We start from the raw sequence: 14,906 nt of genomic DNA on the forward strand, positions 1-14,906 counted from the left end.
CCACCCCAGGTGAAGTGATAGGTGAGTGGGTCCTTTTCTGGAAAAAACAAGCTCAAAACCCAAGAGTGACAGACAGTAAAGACTAAAGGAGCGTAGGAGAACGAGCAAAGCCTAAAAATCAACCTCATTTTCGATTGGGGTGTGAAAACTGGAAAGTGAAAGTAATCCTTTCCCCCCCTAGCTAGCTCCTTTGTGTGTGTGTGTGTGTGTGATCGGTTTCACAGTTTTAACCATCACAATGCCACAATGTGTACACAGCTAAGAATCCACAGCCAGCAGTGACCAGTTTTGCAGTGATGATTCATAATTGTAAGAATCTTTCACACAGTGACACAAGCAGGCCCAATAATACGAGCAAGCAATATGTTTTCCCTGTCAGACAATTTTAACCTCTTCTCTACTCACCCAGATCTTCTTCAAGATCTCCTCTTTACCTTCCACAGTCTCATAATCATATTTACTCTGCACCTTTCTCAGCTCAGATTTTCTCTTTCCTCTCCATAGGTGGTGTGGTGAGAAAATGAGTTTATGGCCTAATGAGTAGTATGTCAAGTCTGAACTACCATTCTCTATGCTTCTACTGTTCCCTTTCTCCCTCACTGAACTTCACTTCACACCCACCACCATGTAGATTGTAGACCCTCTCTCCTTCTCTAAAACAAACCCAGAACATTCCCTCTGCATTTTCAGCTCCAAGAACCAATCACCAGCTATCATACTCTCTCTCTAACCATCTCAGTGTCTTTGAAGTTTCAAACTTGGAGTAAAAAGACACTTCCTTTTTCCAATGGCAGCTCTCACTCTCACTCTCTTCATCTTCCTCCTCCGCTTCACCACCGCCACTAGCCACCGCCACCTCCTCCACCAGCCCTTCTTCCCAGTCGAATCAGACCCTCCAACTCCATCACCATCTTCCTCTCCCCACCCCTCTCCAATTCCCAAAATGCCCTTCTCCTCCGCCTCATCCTCCTCCCCAACGCCGCCGGATAACAAGCCCTTCTTCCCCTCCATGAAACCCACACCGCCTCCTCCCTCCCCAACAGCCCTCACCTCCTTCCCGGCCAACATTTCCTCCATCCTCTTCCCCCAACCCTCCTCCACCTCCCCCCACCGCCACGTCATCGCCATCGCCGCCTCCGTCTCCATCACCGCCGTCCTCATCATCGTCTCCGCCGCCGCATTTCTCCTCTACCGCCGCCGCCAGAAGCTCGACCCCACTTCCGGCGACGACAAGGCCTCCCGGACCGACAGCCTCCGCCTGTTCCCGCCAAACACCGTCACCTCCGACGGCGTTCACAAGCAGCGTACCACACCCAACAGAACCACCGAGAACTTCCTCTACCTCGGCACATTATCCAACGCTCACGCTACCGACGCCCAAAGCGTCGCCACCACCAGCAATGCCAGCTCCAAGTTCGGCGTTTCTTCTAGCCGCTCCGGCTCGCCGTACCAGAAGCTTGGCTCGCCGGAGCTGACGCCGCTTCCGCCGCTTCCCAAGCACAACTTCCGGCGGAGCTACAAGCACGAACTGGGTTCCGACGACGATGAAGAGGAAGATGAGTTCTTTTCTCCGAGAGGGTCGTCTGCGAGTCCCAAAAAGGTCGCCGGAGTAAGCTCAGATAGAGTGTTCAAGGCGGTAGAAGGCGAGAACATCGGAAGCAGAAGCTTCAATTCAAGAACTGCATCATACCCATGTTCGAAATCTGCTTCTCCAGCAAGTTCTGTGTCCAACACTGTCTCGCCGCAGCTGAATATATCAAGTCCCACAAACTCGCCGGACTCTGTGATCAATTTCATGGCTCCGTCACGGCCTGGTACGGTTCCGGTGGCTGTGTCCCGGTCGATGTCTTCCTCGTCAACGTTTTCTGAGAGAGTTGTTCCCGCGAATGTGCAGAGTTCCCCTGACTTTTTGACACAGATGAAGCAGTCTCTGTTGAGAAATAACAGTGCTCCTAAGCGGTTTGTTCCGATAAGACTGCCTCCGCCGCCTCCTCCGCCACCGCCGCCGAGGTTTTGGGAAGGTCCGGTGAGTCCAGTGGTGAATGCAGGTCCACCTGCTCTTGTCACGCCTACCAGGGCGGGTGTGTTTCAGAATATGGGACCAGTTTTGGCTGGTGAACCATCAGAGAAGAATGGCGTTGAGGAAAAAAGCGAGGAAACTCCTAGGCCAAAGTTGAAGCCTTTACATTGGGACAAAGTTAGGGCCAGCTCAGACCGCGCTATGGTCTGGGATCAGTTAAAATCGAGCTCGTTTCAGTAAGTGTGTACCACACTTCTTTCCTTTTGTATTAGAAAGATGTTACATTGTACATGGAATCTTGCTTTTTAGTATATAAAGTGTGTACCTTTGCTTATACAACTTGTTTTGATCTGCACAGGTTGAATGAGGAAATGATCGAGACACTTTTTGTGGTAAACAATTCAAGTTTGACACCAAAAGAAAATGCTCGGCGACAAATTCTGCCCTCTCTGAATCAGGAGAATCGTGTGCTGGATCCAAAGAAGTCTCAGAATATTGCAATTTTGTTAAGGGCGCTCAATGTTACCATTGATGAAGTCTGTGAAGCACTCTTGGAAGGTAATTAATCTAAACACTAAATAATACACTAGCTGGGAACAAGTTTCTGTAAATGTGTGGCATGCCTTCATCCAGTTACTCCTCAGTTTATCCAGTTTTAACTTTTTGGTTTGGAATTAGTATTGCTGCATGTAGCAATGTAGTTTGAAGTTTCACAACCGATCTTGATGCATTACGTGTACCCAAGTTATTTTCATGTTTTAGTATTAACTGAAACTTTCAAGCATCGCATTTGCTTTGTAACTCTAGAATCCTTCATAATTGCTAAATATGCAAGCAGGAAACTCGGATTCTCTCGGAACGGAACTTCTTGAAAGTTTATTAAAGATGGCTCCAACCAAAGAGGAAGAGCGTAAGCTAAAAGAGTTCAAAGATGAATCACCTTTTAAGCTTGGCCCAGCTGAGAAATTTCTGAAGGCAGTGCTTGATGTACCTTATGCATTTAAGAGGGTGGATGCAATGCTGTACATTGCCAATTTTGATTCAGAAGTAGACTATCTTAAAAGGTCTTTTGAGACATTGGAGGTAAATAAGCACATGCTCTTCATGGTGCCCTATGTTGTAGCATTCAAAATAAATACACCTTGGCCTATTGCCCAATCACTTGCTAGGTCCATTTTTCATATTTCTTCTTGGGTATTAGCCATAACGAGTTCTCTGTTACACAAGTGGTGGTGGTGGTGAGGCTAAGATGAGCTCATTCTCATGAAACAAGTCAAAAGTTGAATAGTAAAAGGGGCTATGTTTTACTTTTCTTCTTTAGTTTGAATTTGCTGTGTAAAGTTGCTGCATATTGACATTTTCTTTAGTGTATAATGCATTTGATCCTGTAACCCCAGGATTATTCTTAATCGCATGCTTTTCAACCTCCACATAATCAAGACATATAATCACATGCGGTTAAGATAAAGTTCAGAGATATACTTGACTAGTATTATGTCCATTCATAGATTTTTTCTGGCCAGTGCTGAGTTTGTTCATTTGATTATAATCCATGTTCCCCTACTGTGTCTTTTTTTCATCTCAAGTAATCTAAATTGCCTACTATCCAAAGTACAGTATAATAGTAATGCGTTGGTATTCTTCACATATACTTTCAGGCAGCTTGTGAAGAATTGAAGAACAGCAGAATGTTCTATAAGCTTCTCGAAGCAGTGCTCAAAACTGGGAACCGCATGAATGTTGGCACCACCCGTGGCGATGCTCATGCCTTCAAGCTCGACACACTCCTCAAGCTGGTAGATGTGAAGGGCACTGATGGAAAAACTACTCTGTTGCATTTTGTTGTACAGGAGATCATCAGAGCTGAAGGTTCTCGTCTCTCGGGCATGAATCAGAATGAAACAACTGAGAGCAGTCAACAATCTTCTTTCCGGGATGATGTTGAGTTTAGGAAGCTTGGCCTGCAAGTTGTTTCAGGATTGAGTGGGGAGCTCATTAATGTAAAGAAAACTGCTGGTATGGATTCAGATGTACTGAGCAATGAAGTTGCCAAGATTGCTGGTGGAGTTTCAAAAATAGAAGATGTTGTAAAACTAATTGAAGGAAGTGCATTGAAGGAGAGTAGCCAGAAGTTCTTTGACTCCATGAGTGGGTTCTTGAACAAGGCAAGTGAAGAGATTGTGATGATTCAAGCTAGAGAGAAACTTGCATTCTGCATGGTAAAGGAAATAACAGAATATTTCCATGGGAACTCAGCTAAAGAAGAAGCTCATCCTTTACGTATTTTCACGGTGGTGAGAGATTTTCTGTCCATTCTAGATCAGGCATGCAAGGTAGTTGGCAAAGTTAATGAAAGAACCATAGTTGGGTCAGCACGCCAATTTCCTATTGTCATGAATCCAACCCTGCCACCAGTTTTTCCCGGACCAAGTACAAAACAGCATTATGGTTCCTCGGATGATGAAACCTTGCCTTGATCATAGTTTTCAGTGCTTGGTTACATATGGATGATGATCTGCATGGGGGGTCTGTTGGAGCTGATAAGTTGATTATCTTTTTTGGTTCGGCACCTTTCTTGTACTTATATATACAAACACAAGATTTTGGAATCATGTCTTGTGTAATATATAGAGGGAGGGAATTAGATCAGAAAATAATGTTGTAGTGTTGGCACAATTAATATGATCTAATGTACATCTGGTAGTCGTATGTAAGCTTGTGGTCAGTAACTGAATTTTCCCCTCTCTTCCCCTTATTAACATGATTGTTCAATGTATAATACATGGAGCAGTAACTCGAACCCCTATGTGGTGACCATTTATTCACAACTGCTTAACCGAACCCAAACATTCAAGGAACATCATTTCGAGATGGGAATAGATGAAAGAAGTGGAGATTTTAACAAGAACACAGAATGTGCATAACAAAATCTGTCCCGGCCAAGTTTACCCCAAGATTGACAACGCTTGACTAGAGCTGTTTAGCTGTTTGATTTTCACTAATAGCCTTCCTTGTATATTCATGACGCAGCAATATGGGAATTCTCTGCGTCCATACGTTCAATCACCCGCAGTGCTTCCTCTTCTGTAGCGGGAACAACATTCCGAATCCGGACACCATCTTTTACAGCCTCAGGATGGATAGAAAACGTGAAGTAGAATTTGTTAGACACCTGTTCAATAACAGAACATGAACCAAAGTCAAACTTAGATATATATTCATAGACCAAGCCGAGCAGGTATGAAAGAGGAAATCTTTCCACTTTATCATGCAGACATATTTGGGGTGTGTGTGGGAAGACCTTCTGTAAAACCTAACTTACAGCAATTTAATAACTAGTGTGCTCACCTCACTGGACCTCAGCTTAGGTTGTGTAACATGAGCAACAACTTCCACATTTATCAGAGGTTCAGAAGGGTTCTCAAGTTCCGTATATAGAACACAAGACTTCAAACGGAGGAAATTACCTACATCCACCTGCATCAACAAACATAAATATTACAATTCCACAATCATATATACCAACATGTGATCAAAACTTTGTACCCGACAGCCTATGAGTTTGAGAAATGACAACTCCTGCTATTGAAGTTTATCCATCACTGATACTAGTGGCTCCATGGTATTAGTTTCAGTTCGATGGAAGATTAAATGGTTTTCCAAACCATGATCACATAAGAAAGAAGACTAGTAAGATTGCAGAGCAACTTTTGAAGTAATGTGTTCCAATAGTTGGCAAAGAGATTTCAATTGTAATATAAACAACTGGTTTAGACAACCATACTGCAAAATCATCCTAGACTCCTAACATAAGATTCCGAGAGAATTATATGTGCTTACTAACATAATATATTTAGAACAATAACCTCTAAGATAATCTGTGAACCTAGTATTTCATCTTCTTATGGCACTTGTGCGTACTCATACTGCAATGCAATGAATAAGATATGATAAGTTCACTCTTAAACTAATGTGTATATTCTGCATCACTCCTCTATGATACTTATGCAACAAAAAGTTTCAAAACGCGAAGATTCTCATAACACTGTTCATAGTAGTCAATTCAAGTTGAGTGGAAGAATTTTATAGGTATTAGTCTGACCACTTACAGGTCTAACGAAATCAACATGATCCACTTCTAGAAAGTGCGGTGCTGCACCAGCAAAAGCATAAGTTGTTGAGAATGCCAGTTCAAATGCTCTTCGCATTAGAAATCCTCCAAAGATTCGACCATGGATGTTCCTTTGCTGTGGCTGGCAAATAAAAGAGTTTTGGAGGCAGGTATCCCTGATAAGAATGCTATCGCGGTCTGCCAGTGCTGGCATATCACAGAAGACTCGACCTTCGGCTAACAAGGCATTGAGTCTGTTTTTGTCCTTATCCTCAATATCTAGTTTATGTTCTCCTCTCATCTTTTTCCTCATTTTATTCCTTGTATCTGCTGCTTCCCATAGCAACTTTTCTTTTTCAGTCTCGGGCGTGATTTTGTTAACAGGAGCTGATTTGCCAGTGTTAGAATCACGGGCCACAAATGTGAAGTTTGCTATAAGAGCAACGGAGTCTGATGAAGATGGAGTACCATCCGTGGATTGATTGACTTCGAGTTGAATCTCCATGGATGACTTGCCAACCCAAGCGACAGCACCAACTAGATTCAAATCAATGTCATCACGAATAGGCTTTTTCAGAACCATCTTGTCAACGGAAGCAGTCACCAATAGTAGAGGCCTTGTTGTGCCATCCTCATTGCAGCAATGCTGATCCGCAAATAAATATGTGACATGAAAAACATTAAGATACCATTTCTAATAGCTGGTGCTACAAAATTTGATCTATCATACGAAATTTGAACTTCTAAAGCAATGATACGAATTCAAGTAAAAGTAAGGAGTGTACCTTGTAAGCAATGGTTCCAGCAAGAGCGTCGAGATCCTCAAGCAGTTTGCCAATCCGAACCCCATTCCAGGGATTCCGGTATTGCTCTCTGAGTTTAAAATCAGTTGAAAACTTGTAAAGAATACTAGTGCGGCTCTGCGCCGGAGTTCTAGTCACCAACTCACTCTGGGGAGTAGTAGAACCAGAGTCCCCTGGTCTATCGAAAATGTTAGACCTTGCTTCCCAGAGAGCATTGGTGACAGGCGAGTGGTACATTCCGGGCCATAAGCTGATCGGTTTTCGGATTGAAGATCCCGCGTCGATACTGTCCACGGTGGAAGCAGGTGGGATTGGCTCGTCTGAGAATTGCCTGTGTGGAATTGGGTGAAAAGGTTGAGGTTTTGGGTTTGGGTTTGGATTTGGAGTGAGAGTCAAGTATGAAGCAATTGGTTGAAGGGATGAGCATGATTTGGAAGTGCGAATTCTGAGGAGTGGTATCATCATGGCTCCACAACAACACAGCCTTAAACTGAATCTTCTAGGTTCTAGCCTTCAAAAAGAACTGAATCTGCCGTCTGTTTTCAAAAAAAAAAGAAAAAAAGAAAAAGAAAAAAAAAAGGTTAATCGAGATTATAGCGGGGTAGCCGGAGATTGAGACACGTCTAGGCGGTCTGGGCCTTGGTGGGTCTAAACGGGCTGGGGCTGGACCATTTAAAAACATTAAAACAAAATTAAAACAAAAAATTGGACTTTTAGCCGGCTAGGCCGAAAGGTGACACGTCTAGGCGGTTGGGCCGTGGTGGGCTGAGACGGGCTAAAAGTTTAAACCCGACCCGGAGAAAGAAGACCAAATATAAAACCCTTGAGCTAGTGCTAGTGAGGGTCTGCCTCTCTCGCGCTCTGAAGAAGAAGCAGAAGAACCCTAAAGGTACGATCTCGAAATCCTCCTTGTTGTTCGCTAAAGCTTATACCACCTCCTCCTTGTTGTTCTTTTCATTTTCCAGAATCTAGGTTTTTCTTCAACTCGCACTTTTGGGTTCTTGAATCTGAGCTTAACTATGAATAGGGCCGATTTTCGAAGCTACATAATTGCGAGGAAAATTTGAAATTCTGTGAAAGGGTTATATAATTTGTTGAGTTTTGGGTTGTTGAGGTCTGCAATCATGATTTACCAGAATTTGAGCTCGATGCGTTTTAACACTCATAGTCTCGTAGTAAATTGTGTTGCATTATGTTAAATGACATCTTAATTACTTTGAATTTCATTGTCAGTTCCATTTAGACTCTGGGTTTTGTGTTGCTGGGATTGGTTCCTATTTTGAGCATTTCAGACATATGATACGCTCTTCAGTTTATGTCTTTTGGCTGCAAATTCTATTCATTTGATTCTCTTTTCCATATCGTGTGACTTTCTGTAACTATTGATATCATTCCTTTAGGTGAAGCAAGTTCAGAGTAATAGAGAAAATGAGCGGAGCAGGAGCAGAAAGAGGATCCGGAACCACAAAAACTCCAGCAGATTTTCTTAAATCAATTCGGGGGCGACCGGTTGTTGTTAAACTGAATTCTGGTGTTGACTATCGAGGTTTGTATGTTTAGTATTCCAACAATTGTTTTGAAACACAGATATGACTTCCTTCTAGAGGTTTCCTTGCAAAATGCGGTAGTTTGTTTTCTCCTTTGAGAGCTAAAAATTAAAGGTGTTGCTGTACCCAGTAACTTTTGCTCAGCTCTGATGCAGCAAACATGGGATGCCCAGTTTGATGTCTTAAGCCTCTTGTGCAGGTATTCTGGCTTGTCTTGATGGGTATATGAATATAGCCATGGAGCAAACAGAGGAATATGTCAATGGACAGCTGAAAAACAAGTATGGTGATGCTTTTATTCGTGGAAATAATGGTAAGTTTGCAGTAGTTGTGGTGTTATTTACTTCTAGTGTCGTTACCTTGGTGAGATAATTGAAACTCATTTTTCGCTTTCATGCAGTTCTCTACATCAGTACAACAAAGATGGCAGTCGCAGATGGAGCATAGTATTGTGATTTTTTCAACCCAGGAAGATCATCTAATATCATGCCTTTTGCAATTATGTTAGTATGTAAGCTTAGGTCGGATTCAAATGAGAATGTACCTAGAACTTCTCTACTTGATACTTTGTTCAATGTGTCGTGGAATCCATGAAAGAAATCATCTGATGACTACTGCTAAATTGTGTTAAATTCAGTTTATATCCTCAAGGATGATGATGACTGTTTCTTCTGATCTTTTAAGAAAAAATGGTATATGCTTTACAAAAGCTTTTCGTGGCACCATTTGGGTTTGGAAATCTTGTTTCGTATAGAACAGGGAGCAGTAGAGTATGTGCACTGCTAATCTATTGTGTCAATCAAACTCTCATGATTGTTGCTGGCTGTCTATCAAACTAGAATGATCAAAATCCATTTGAAATACCAGGGCTTGTGAGAACTGAAAAGGGTACTGAAATCCAATGGGTTACACTCCAAGAGGAGTTGAATTAGACTTTAATTTAAAGGACCAAAATCAACAGCCTTGGATTCTTATTACATTTATTTTACCAGATTAGGATTCATTGTACATTTTGCTTGTTATACAGAAGGTCATAATAAACTTGACCGTGGACCAGAGATTGGCCACAGAGCATCCTTTGATGCTAGCACTTTACTCACCAACAGCTTCCACTTAGCCTCATCTTTCTTGGTCTGCTGCTGCATTTTCTCCTTGAAATGCCTGAAACCACAATTGCAAATTATTATTCCAAGTTTCTAAACCTCCAAAGGAGTTGCAGATGCAATTCTGACATTGACAATAATTGACACAGATCATAACTTGGCATAAAATGATGACGCTATGCAAGTATCTCAGTTAAAAACCCATTTCATACAGCAGCACATGGCACGATCTACCAGCAGAACACTGAAGTACCAGAAGTATCGGGTACAACTACAACTAATATTTTGTATCACTCTCAGCCATTTATTTGTTAGAAAATTTGACTATTAATATGATCTGATCAAGTTATCATCCTTACCTACACAACGGAACCTTGCATGCATCAGGCTGATTGCAAATACGAGAGTGCAGCTCAAGAAGCTGCCACATGCGTTTGCAGTGAACACAGCCACCAGGTACCCGGGTTTTACAGCTGGAAAAATGACGAACTAAAGTCTCAAGCCCCTTGCAAGCAGGAAAACCACAAGCAACCTGGCTTCCTTTAAACACTTTGTCACGGGGACCAATTGTCCTACATCCATCCTTGCATATATGAAGGAGGGCTTCCATTGCCTCATACAGTTGCAAGTATACTTTTTTCTCTTCTTTTTTCTTCAACCTCTCCTCTTTCCCCTAGCATAGAAAGTCAAATCTAAGAAACCAAAGTTAAAGGACTGAACTGCTCCCGAATTTATAGGATTGGACTATTGCTTTTGCATTTTGCACTCAATTGAATTACATAACTACGACCATGTTCATAATGCAAAAGGAAACGGAAAAGTGTAGAAACAATTATGTAAAATGATTCAACAGATACTTGGTGGAGGCATTCGCAGTTATAAAATACAATATTTGAAAAAGAGAGGAGAAACCAACTTACAGAATCTGCTTCAACAAGAAACTCTAGCAGCTCTTGTTCAAGTGCAGGATTAACTTTTTTCATCACTTTCCAGCCTTCAGTTGAAGATATGGCCTTAAAATCCTTCACAATCATACGTACACAGATCAAAGAGAGCCGTGGTGCATCACAGTTCCTTGCCAATTGAAGCACGTCGACCACATTTTCTTTGGTAAGCCATCCCTGCTCAAGAAAGTATATACAAACTCTCTTCAGTGACGGAACTGAGTAGGAGTGCGACAAAACCAACAAATGGAGAACATATTTCTTCATCTCTTCCTTTTCATAGCTGCATAGGACAAAATAGAAATATGCTGTAAGAAATTTAGCTAAAATAAGGACTAACGAGCTGATCAAATAACGTAACTTGAACTTACCATGATGAGTAAAGAAAGCGAATGAATGTGTAGATAGCTTCATAAGGTACCCCAGGAATCTTGATGTATCTCATTCCATTTTGTACTTTTGATTGCCATAGGAAATTACCTAGCACTGGTGATGCAAGAGTCTACAAACTCAATAAAACACCCCACCAAAAGGAAGTTAAAATCTTTTAGCCACATTATCTATGTCCCACAAATCTCTGAACAATCCAATGACTTTAGGATTTACAAGTAATAAACTTGTTAATATCATTCAATTTACTCACCAGTACACTCAAATGAGCTGGAATACATGAGTTGCCCTCGGTTATAATATACGCATCAGCGCCACATCCTTCTTTGAAAAGCTTATCCCATGTATCTATTGTTTCCTTTGGGACAGAGCAACTCCCTGAAAGCCTTTTGATATATTTGTTTCCTGCATAGGCATTAATAGGAACAGGAGGTGGTTTTGGGATAGTATGGCTATAGGACACAGAAGAGGTCGGGTCTTCCAGCACAGGTATAATATCGGCAGGAATCTCTTCCTCCATATGTATATTGAAAGATCCACAAAATAATGACTCTCTTGCCGAGGTTGGCCAGGGCGAGTCAAGAGCAGGTGAAGCCATCATCTACTATGGTTTATCTAAACTAACTACAAAAACTATGAACAGAATATCTGCACAAAAAACAACATAATTTTTTAATTAAAGAATATTGCCTCTAATAATTGCAATGAGATTATAAGTGCACAAATCGTATTATGATGAAGCAGAGTATTAGAGCTAGTTCATAATCTGACAATGATCTATTTATAAGGATGGCCTGAGTGGCATCTCATGGTTAGCTTATAACAGCAAAATCCACTCGTGAAGGAATGCCAACAACTTTCAATGGAAGAAACAAGCTAGAGATTTCGTCACTTGACTTGAATACATGAAATTGGAAAAGAATCAATTCAGCAGCCTTTTTGACTTGTAGGCCAATCAAAAAGTTAACTAGGAATTAAAGGAAACTCTAGCAAGCCCAACTTTGAGGTTAATGGAAATCCTGAAGGCACAGGAAATCCATATGCCCCCAAAGTCAGATTACTTGCAAAAATTATTACCTACATGGTAAATGGAAATTTGCGTGTTTGTTTGAACTTATGTATTTAAGAATAAAGAAACAAATCTAAAAGCTTTTAACTGCAACCAGAATGCATGCTGGTTCTGTTATGCGTTTGTGGAGTTATGGATTGCATATTTGTATTCATACTGATATGGAATGTATAACAGACCAAGTATACCAATACATTAGGACGTATAATCAGAGAACAATACTGGGAATATATGGGAGTCCGTTGATATGATTAATTATTGCACATTGCAGGAAGAAATCTAAACTCGCCCATGCAACAACTCTGATTAGATTATTACACCAAGACAGAGACCTGATATCCTATTTCACATCCTTAATATTAAAATAATTTCCAAAAATAAATGGATAGATAATTAAAACCGGAATACTTGTGTATAAACCAGTTCTGGCAGCTCATTAAATAACCGGACAAAGAGTCTACTAGTGTTTTTACCGACAAAATACCTTTGCTGTCTCTCGGGGCAAAAAAAATGGAGATTTGCGCCGATCTTGATCACTGGAGAACCACACTCAATGCCAGAGAACCTCGATCATAGACTGAAACCAACAAATTCAGATAATAAAATTTTCTGAGAAATTCTTCATCTTGAAACGAAAAAGCTAACGGCTCGAGATATTATATATATATATATATATATATCTTGAATGCCAGATAATGAAATATGATGTGGTGCGATTATATATGTTGAATGCAAGATTATATATAAGATTGATTGGTTGGTATGAAATGCAAAGAAGTCGATCAGTTGAAATTGATCGACGAGGATGTGGTGTGCGAGAGATAATGAAATTGATTAGAATCACGGTACCTGAACTGAAGAAGAGATGATGAGGATGACGATGATGATGATGAGAATGAGAGAGGAGTCGAACTGTTAGATGGGTGCGTTCGAGAGCTGAGAGGCACTGAGAGCAGAGAGCAGAGAGAATGAAGATGGTGGAGAGCGACGTGTGCCTAAAATACGAGGGAAATGGGCCAAATGGCTGCTCACGATAACACCACCATATATACGCGTCTCTCTCTCTCTCTCTCTCGTGAGATTTCTCTTCCATACATTTTCATCTTAATTTCTCTTCCATTTTTTGTTTTTCCGTTTCTTGTCTCGCGAGATATTATACTTCCTTTTCCCAATTATATCATTTTTGTGTTATTTCATGCTAATATTTCATCGTTATATTAACATATTTGTCGAGAGATTTAAGATTAGTGCCAAACATGCTAGCATTGGCTTTGGTATGAAATGTAACTAACAAATCATCATGACAACTAACTGTATGGGAGATTGGGAGTAGTTAAAACTCTTAATTAACGATTCCAACTTTGGTATGTACTGCTTGAGCAAGATTCCGATCCCATCAGCTTAAGTTGGCTCACAAGTGGATAATGATGTGGAATGCTAGTTAACTGTCACCAAAATGTTGACTACAAAATTGACATGGCATGTCATATATGCTTATATAGATATACATATGCATATATGTGGTGCTATATATGAGCGCTTTGTAGTCCACATATATATAATAAAACCTAATTTAGTAGCCACGTACTAAATTAGCTAATTAGCAGTTGATTAGTTACCTGAGATATATGGAGAAGAGAATGGAGCTAGCGATATGATAATATATAAGAGACGGAGTGACTGTGTGTGTGTGTCATGGAGTGCGTGTGAGTCGACGGTGATTAGATATTGTGGGTGGTGAGTGTGACGAGCAGTGAGGGAGAGACGCGTGGATGAGTTGATAGAAAGACAGGAGCAGCAGAGCAGAGAAGAACAAAGAAAGAACAAGTGGGAGGGACTAGGACGGCTACGACCACGACCCTATAAAGAAAAAACGAGAATGACTGAAAAAAGACAAAGAAAAAGGAAAGGGACGGTGGTCCGATCCCTGTCGGAAAGCGGCCTTTACTAGTTTGCTTGCTTGCGCCGCCCCTCCTGACCCCACCCCTCTCCACTTCATAAATTGTTCAAGTAATAAAACTGGGCCAACTACTAATTACAAGGTCCCGCTCAATCTGGTGTGTTTCTGTTACAGCCTCCAAGCCCAATCCCCCCTTCCGCATTACAAGGACAAGCCCGACCCAATTATCAAAAACTACGACCCAATACATCATCAAGATACCGTATAATAAAATAATCAACCTTAACAAAGAATAGCTAATCAACAAATAATAGAAACTTGATGATTGGTGCTTGTAGGTTATGTAGAGAATATGATCGAGTATTGTTCCAAGATGTTGTTCTCTTTATGTTATTGTAAAATGGAGTTCATGCTCTATGTTTCTCTATGTATTATATAATTTCATCAATTAAGGTTTGAAGACATCCACATTCCACATCAGCCTCATTTCAAAAAACAAAACAAAAAACAAAAACAAAAGAATAAAAACTTGATGATTTGATGACTGGCTAGTAGCTACTCTTTAATTTGCATCCTTTCGGTTTCCAACTACTATCCGATACATGCCTTGCATGGCAAGCAGCTGCTGCCTTAGTCGTCCAAGGCATAGTTAAGAAATAATACATGTCAGTGTGTCATGGTCTGATAAAGATTACCTGCGCGAATGAATCATTGTGCTAATTAATCAATCAATAATTACATGGCTAATGCAGATCGAACACTAATTCAGAGTCCAATAATCCTCGCGGAGTACGTTGAAGAGTAATATATAATAAAACAAAAGCAAGTTTATCCTGGTCGGTTACATTTTATATTTATCATGTTGATCTCTTGGCTCTTTCTTTACCGACTTTACGATTGCTGCTGTGAGTGCTGTCCTGGTCCTGCTGGTGTGCTCTGTGTGAGACGGCCAGAAAATTAAAGGAAGGATAAAACAGAAAAAAGGATGACAAATTCCAATTCCCTAGCTACTCCACAAG

The 14,906-nt window shown here is 40.9% G+C and overlaps 4 protein-coding genes across 4 annotated transcripts; 2 read left to right on the forward strand and 2 right to left on the reverse strand.

The window, feature by feature from the left end:
* The first annotated feature begins 787 nt into the window (after positions 1 to 787).
* LOC101294507 (formin-like protein 1-like) lies at positions 788 to 4,732 on the forward strand. The gene is made up of 5 exons (XM_004288683.1): positions 788 to 2,048; positions 2,127 to 2,256; positions 2,379 to 2,578; positions 2,859 to 3,103; positions 3,679 to 4,732. The coding sequence occupies exons 1-5, from the start codon at positions 788 to 790 to the stop codon at positions 4,495 to 4,497; spliced, it is 2,655 nt and encodes an 884-aa protein (XP_004288731.1). The 3' UTR covers positions 4,498 to 4,732.
* An 11-nt stretch (positions 4,733 to 4,743) lies between these two features.
* Positions 4,744 to 7,409, reverse strand: LOC101297950 (acyl-coenzyme A thioesterase 9, mitochondrial-like). Its single transcript, XM_004287111.1, has 4 exons — positions 6,917 to 7,409; positions 6,130 to 6,777; positions 5,369 to 5,497; positions 4,744 to 5,192 (listed from the first exon to the last, which is right to left on the reverse strand). Exons 1-4 carry the CDS (start codon positions 7,397 to 7,399, stop codon positions 5,040 to 5,042), a joined length of 1,413 nt encoding a protein of 470 aa, XP_004287159.1. The 5' UTR covers positions 7,400 to 7,409; the 3' UTR covers positions 4,744 to 5,039.
* A 372-nt stretch (positions 7,410 to 7,781) lies between these two features.
* On the forward strand, positions 7,782 to 9,201 carry LOC101298245 (U6 snRNA-associated Sm-like protein LSm6-like). Its single transcript, XM_004287112.1, has 4 exons — positions 7,782 to 7,823; positions 8,335 to 8,480; positions 8,681 to 8,794; positions 8,882 to 9,201. The coding sequence occupies exons 2-4, from the start codon at positions 8,363 to 8,365 to the stop codon at positions 8,926 to 8,928; spliced, it is 279 nt and encodes a 92-aa protein (XP_004287160.1). The 5' UTR covers positions 7,782 to 7,823; positions 8,335 to 8,362; the 3' UTR covers positions 8,929 to 9,201.
* A 152-nt stretch (positions 9,202 to 9,353) lies between these two features.
* LOC101298535 (BTB/POZ and TAZ domain-containing protein 3-like) lies at positions 9,354 to 12,981 on the reverse strand. Its single transcript, XM_004287113.1, has 7 exons — positions 12,837 to 12,981; positions 12,472 to 12,564; positions 11,172 to 11,566; positions 10,900 to 11,030; positions 10,505 to 10,811; positions 9,944 to 10,257; positions 9,354 to 9,642 (listed from the first exon to the last, which is right to left on the reverse strand). Exons 3-7 carry the CDS (start codon positions 11,517 to 11,519, stop codon positions 9,513 to 9,515), a joined length of 1,230 nt encoding a protein of 409 aa, XP_004287161.1. The 5' UTR covers positions 11,520 to 11,566; positions 12,472 to 12,564; positions 12,837 to 12,981; the 3' UTR covers positions 9,354 to 9,512.
* Positions 12,982 to 14,906: the final 1,925 nt, after the last annotated feature.

Source organism: Fragaria vesca, linkage group LG1 (assembly GCF_000184155.1).
Source record: "Fragaria vesca subsp. vesca linkage group LG1, FraVesHawaii_1.0, whole genome shotgun sequence".
Lineage (NCBI taxonomy): Eukaryota > Viridiplantae > Streptophyta > Magnoliopsida > Rosales > Rosaceae > Fragaria > Fragaria vesca.

Bases quoted from the DNA above. Each gene is read 5' to 3' on its own strand.
- LOC101294507 (XM_004288683.1), top strand. From the start codon at position 788: ATGGCAGCTCTCACTCTCACTCTCTTCATCTTCCTCCTCCGCTTCACC. The intron at 2,049-2,126 runs GTCCACCTGCTC...GTGAACCATCAG, and splicing joins GAGTCCAGTGGTGAATGCAG to AGAAGAATGGCGTTGAGGAA. The intron at 2,579-2,858 runs GTAATTAATCTA...ATATGCAAGCAG, and splicing joins CTGTGAAGCACTCTTGGAAG to GAAACTCGGATTCTCTCGGA.
- LOC101297950 (XM_004287111.1), bottom strand. From the start codon at position 7,399: ATGATGATACCACTCCTCAGAATTCGCACTTCCAAATCATGCTCATCC. The intron at 6,778-6,916 runs GTACACTCCTTA...TTTGCGGATCAG, and splicing joins CTGGAACCATTGCTTACAAG to CATTGCTGCAATGAGGATGG. The intron at 5,498-6,129 runs GTAAGTGGTCAG...TTGTTGATGCAG, and splicing joins ATGTTGATTTCGTTAGACCT to GTGGATGTAGGTAATTTCCT.
- LOC101298535 (XM_004287113.1), bottom strand. From the start codon at position 11,519: ATGATGGCTTCACCTGCTCTTGACTCGCCCTGGCCAACCTCGGCAAGA. The intron at 10,812-10,899 runs GTAAGTTCAAGT...TGTCCTATGCAG, and splicing joins CGCTTTCTTTACTCATCATG to CTATGAAAAGGAAGAGATGA. The intron at 10,258-10,504 runs GTAAGTTGGTTT...TTTCTATGCTAG, and splicing joins TTCTTGTTGAAGCAGATTCT to GGGAAAGAGGAGAGGTTGAA.
- LOC101298245 (XM_004287112.1), top strand. From the start codon at position 8,363: ATGAGCGGAGCAGGAGCAGAAAGAGGATCCGGAACCACAAAAACTCCA. The intron at 8,481-8,680 runs GTTTGTATGTTT...CCTCTTGTGCAG, and splicing joins TTCTGGTGTTGACTATCGAG to GTATTCTGGCTTGTCTTGAT. The intron at 8,795-8,881 runs GTAAGTTTGCAG...GCTTTCATGCAG, and splicing joins TTTTATTCGTGGAAATAATG to TTCTCTACATCAGTACAACA.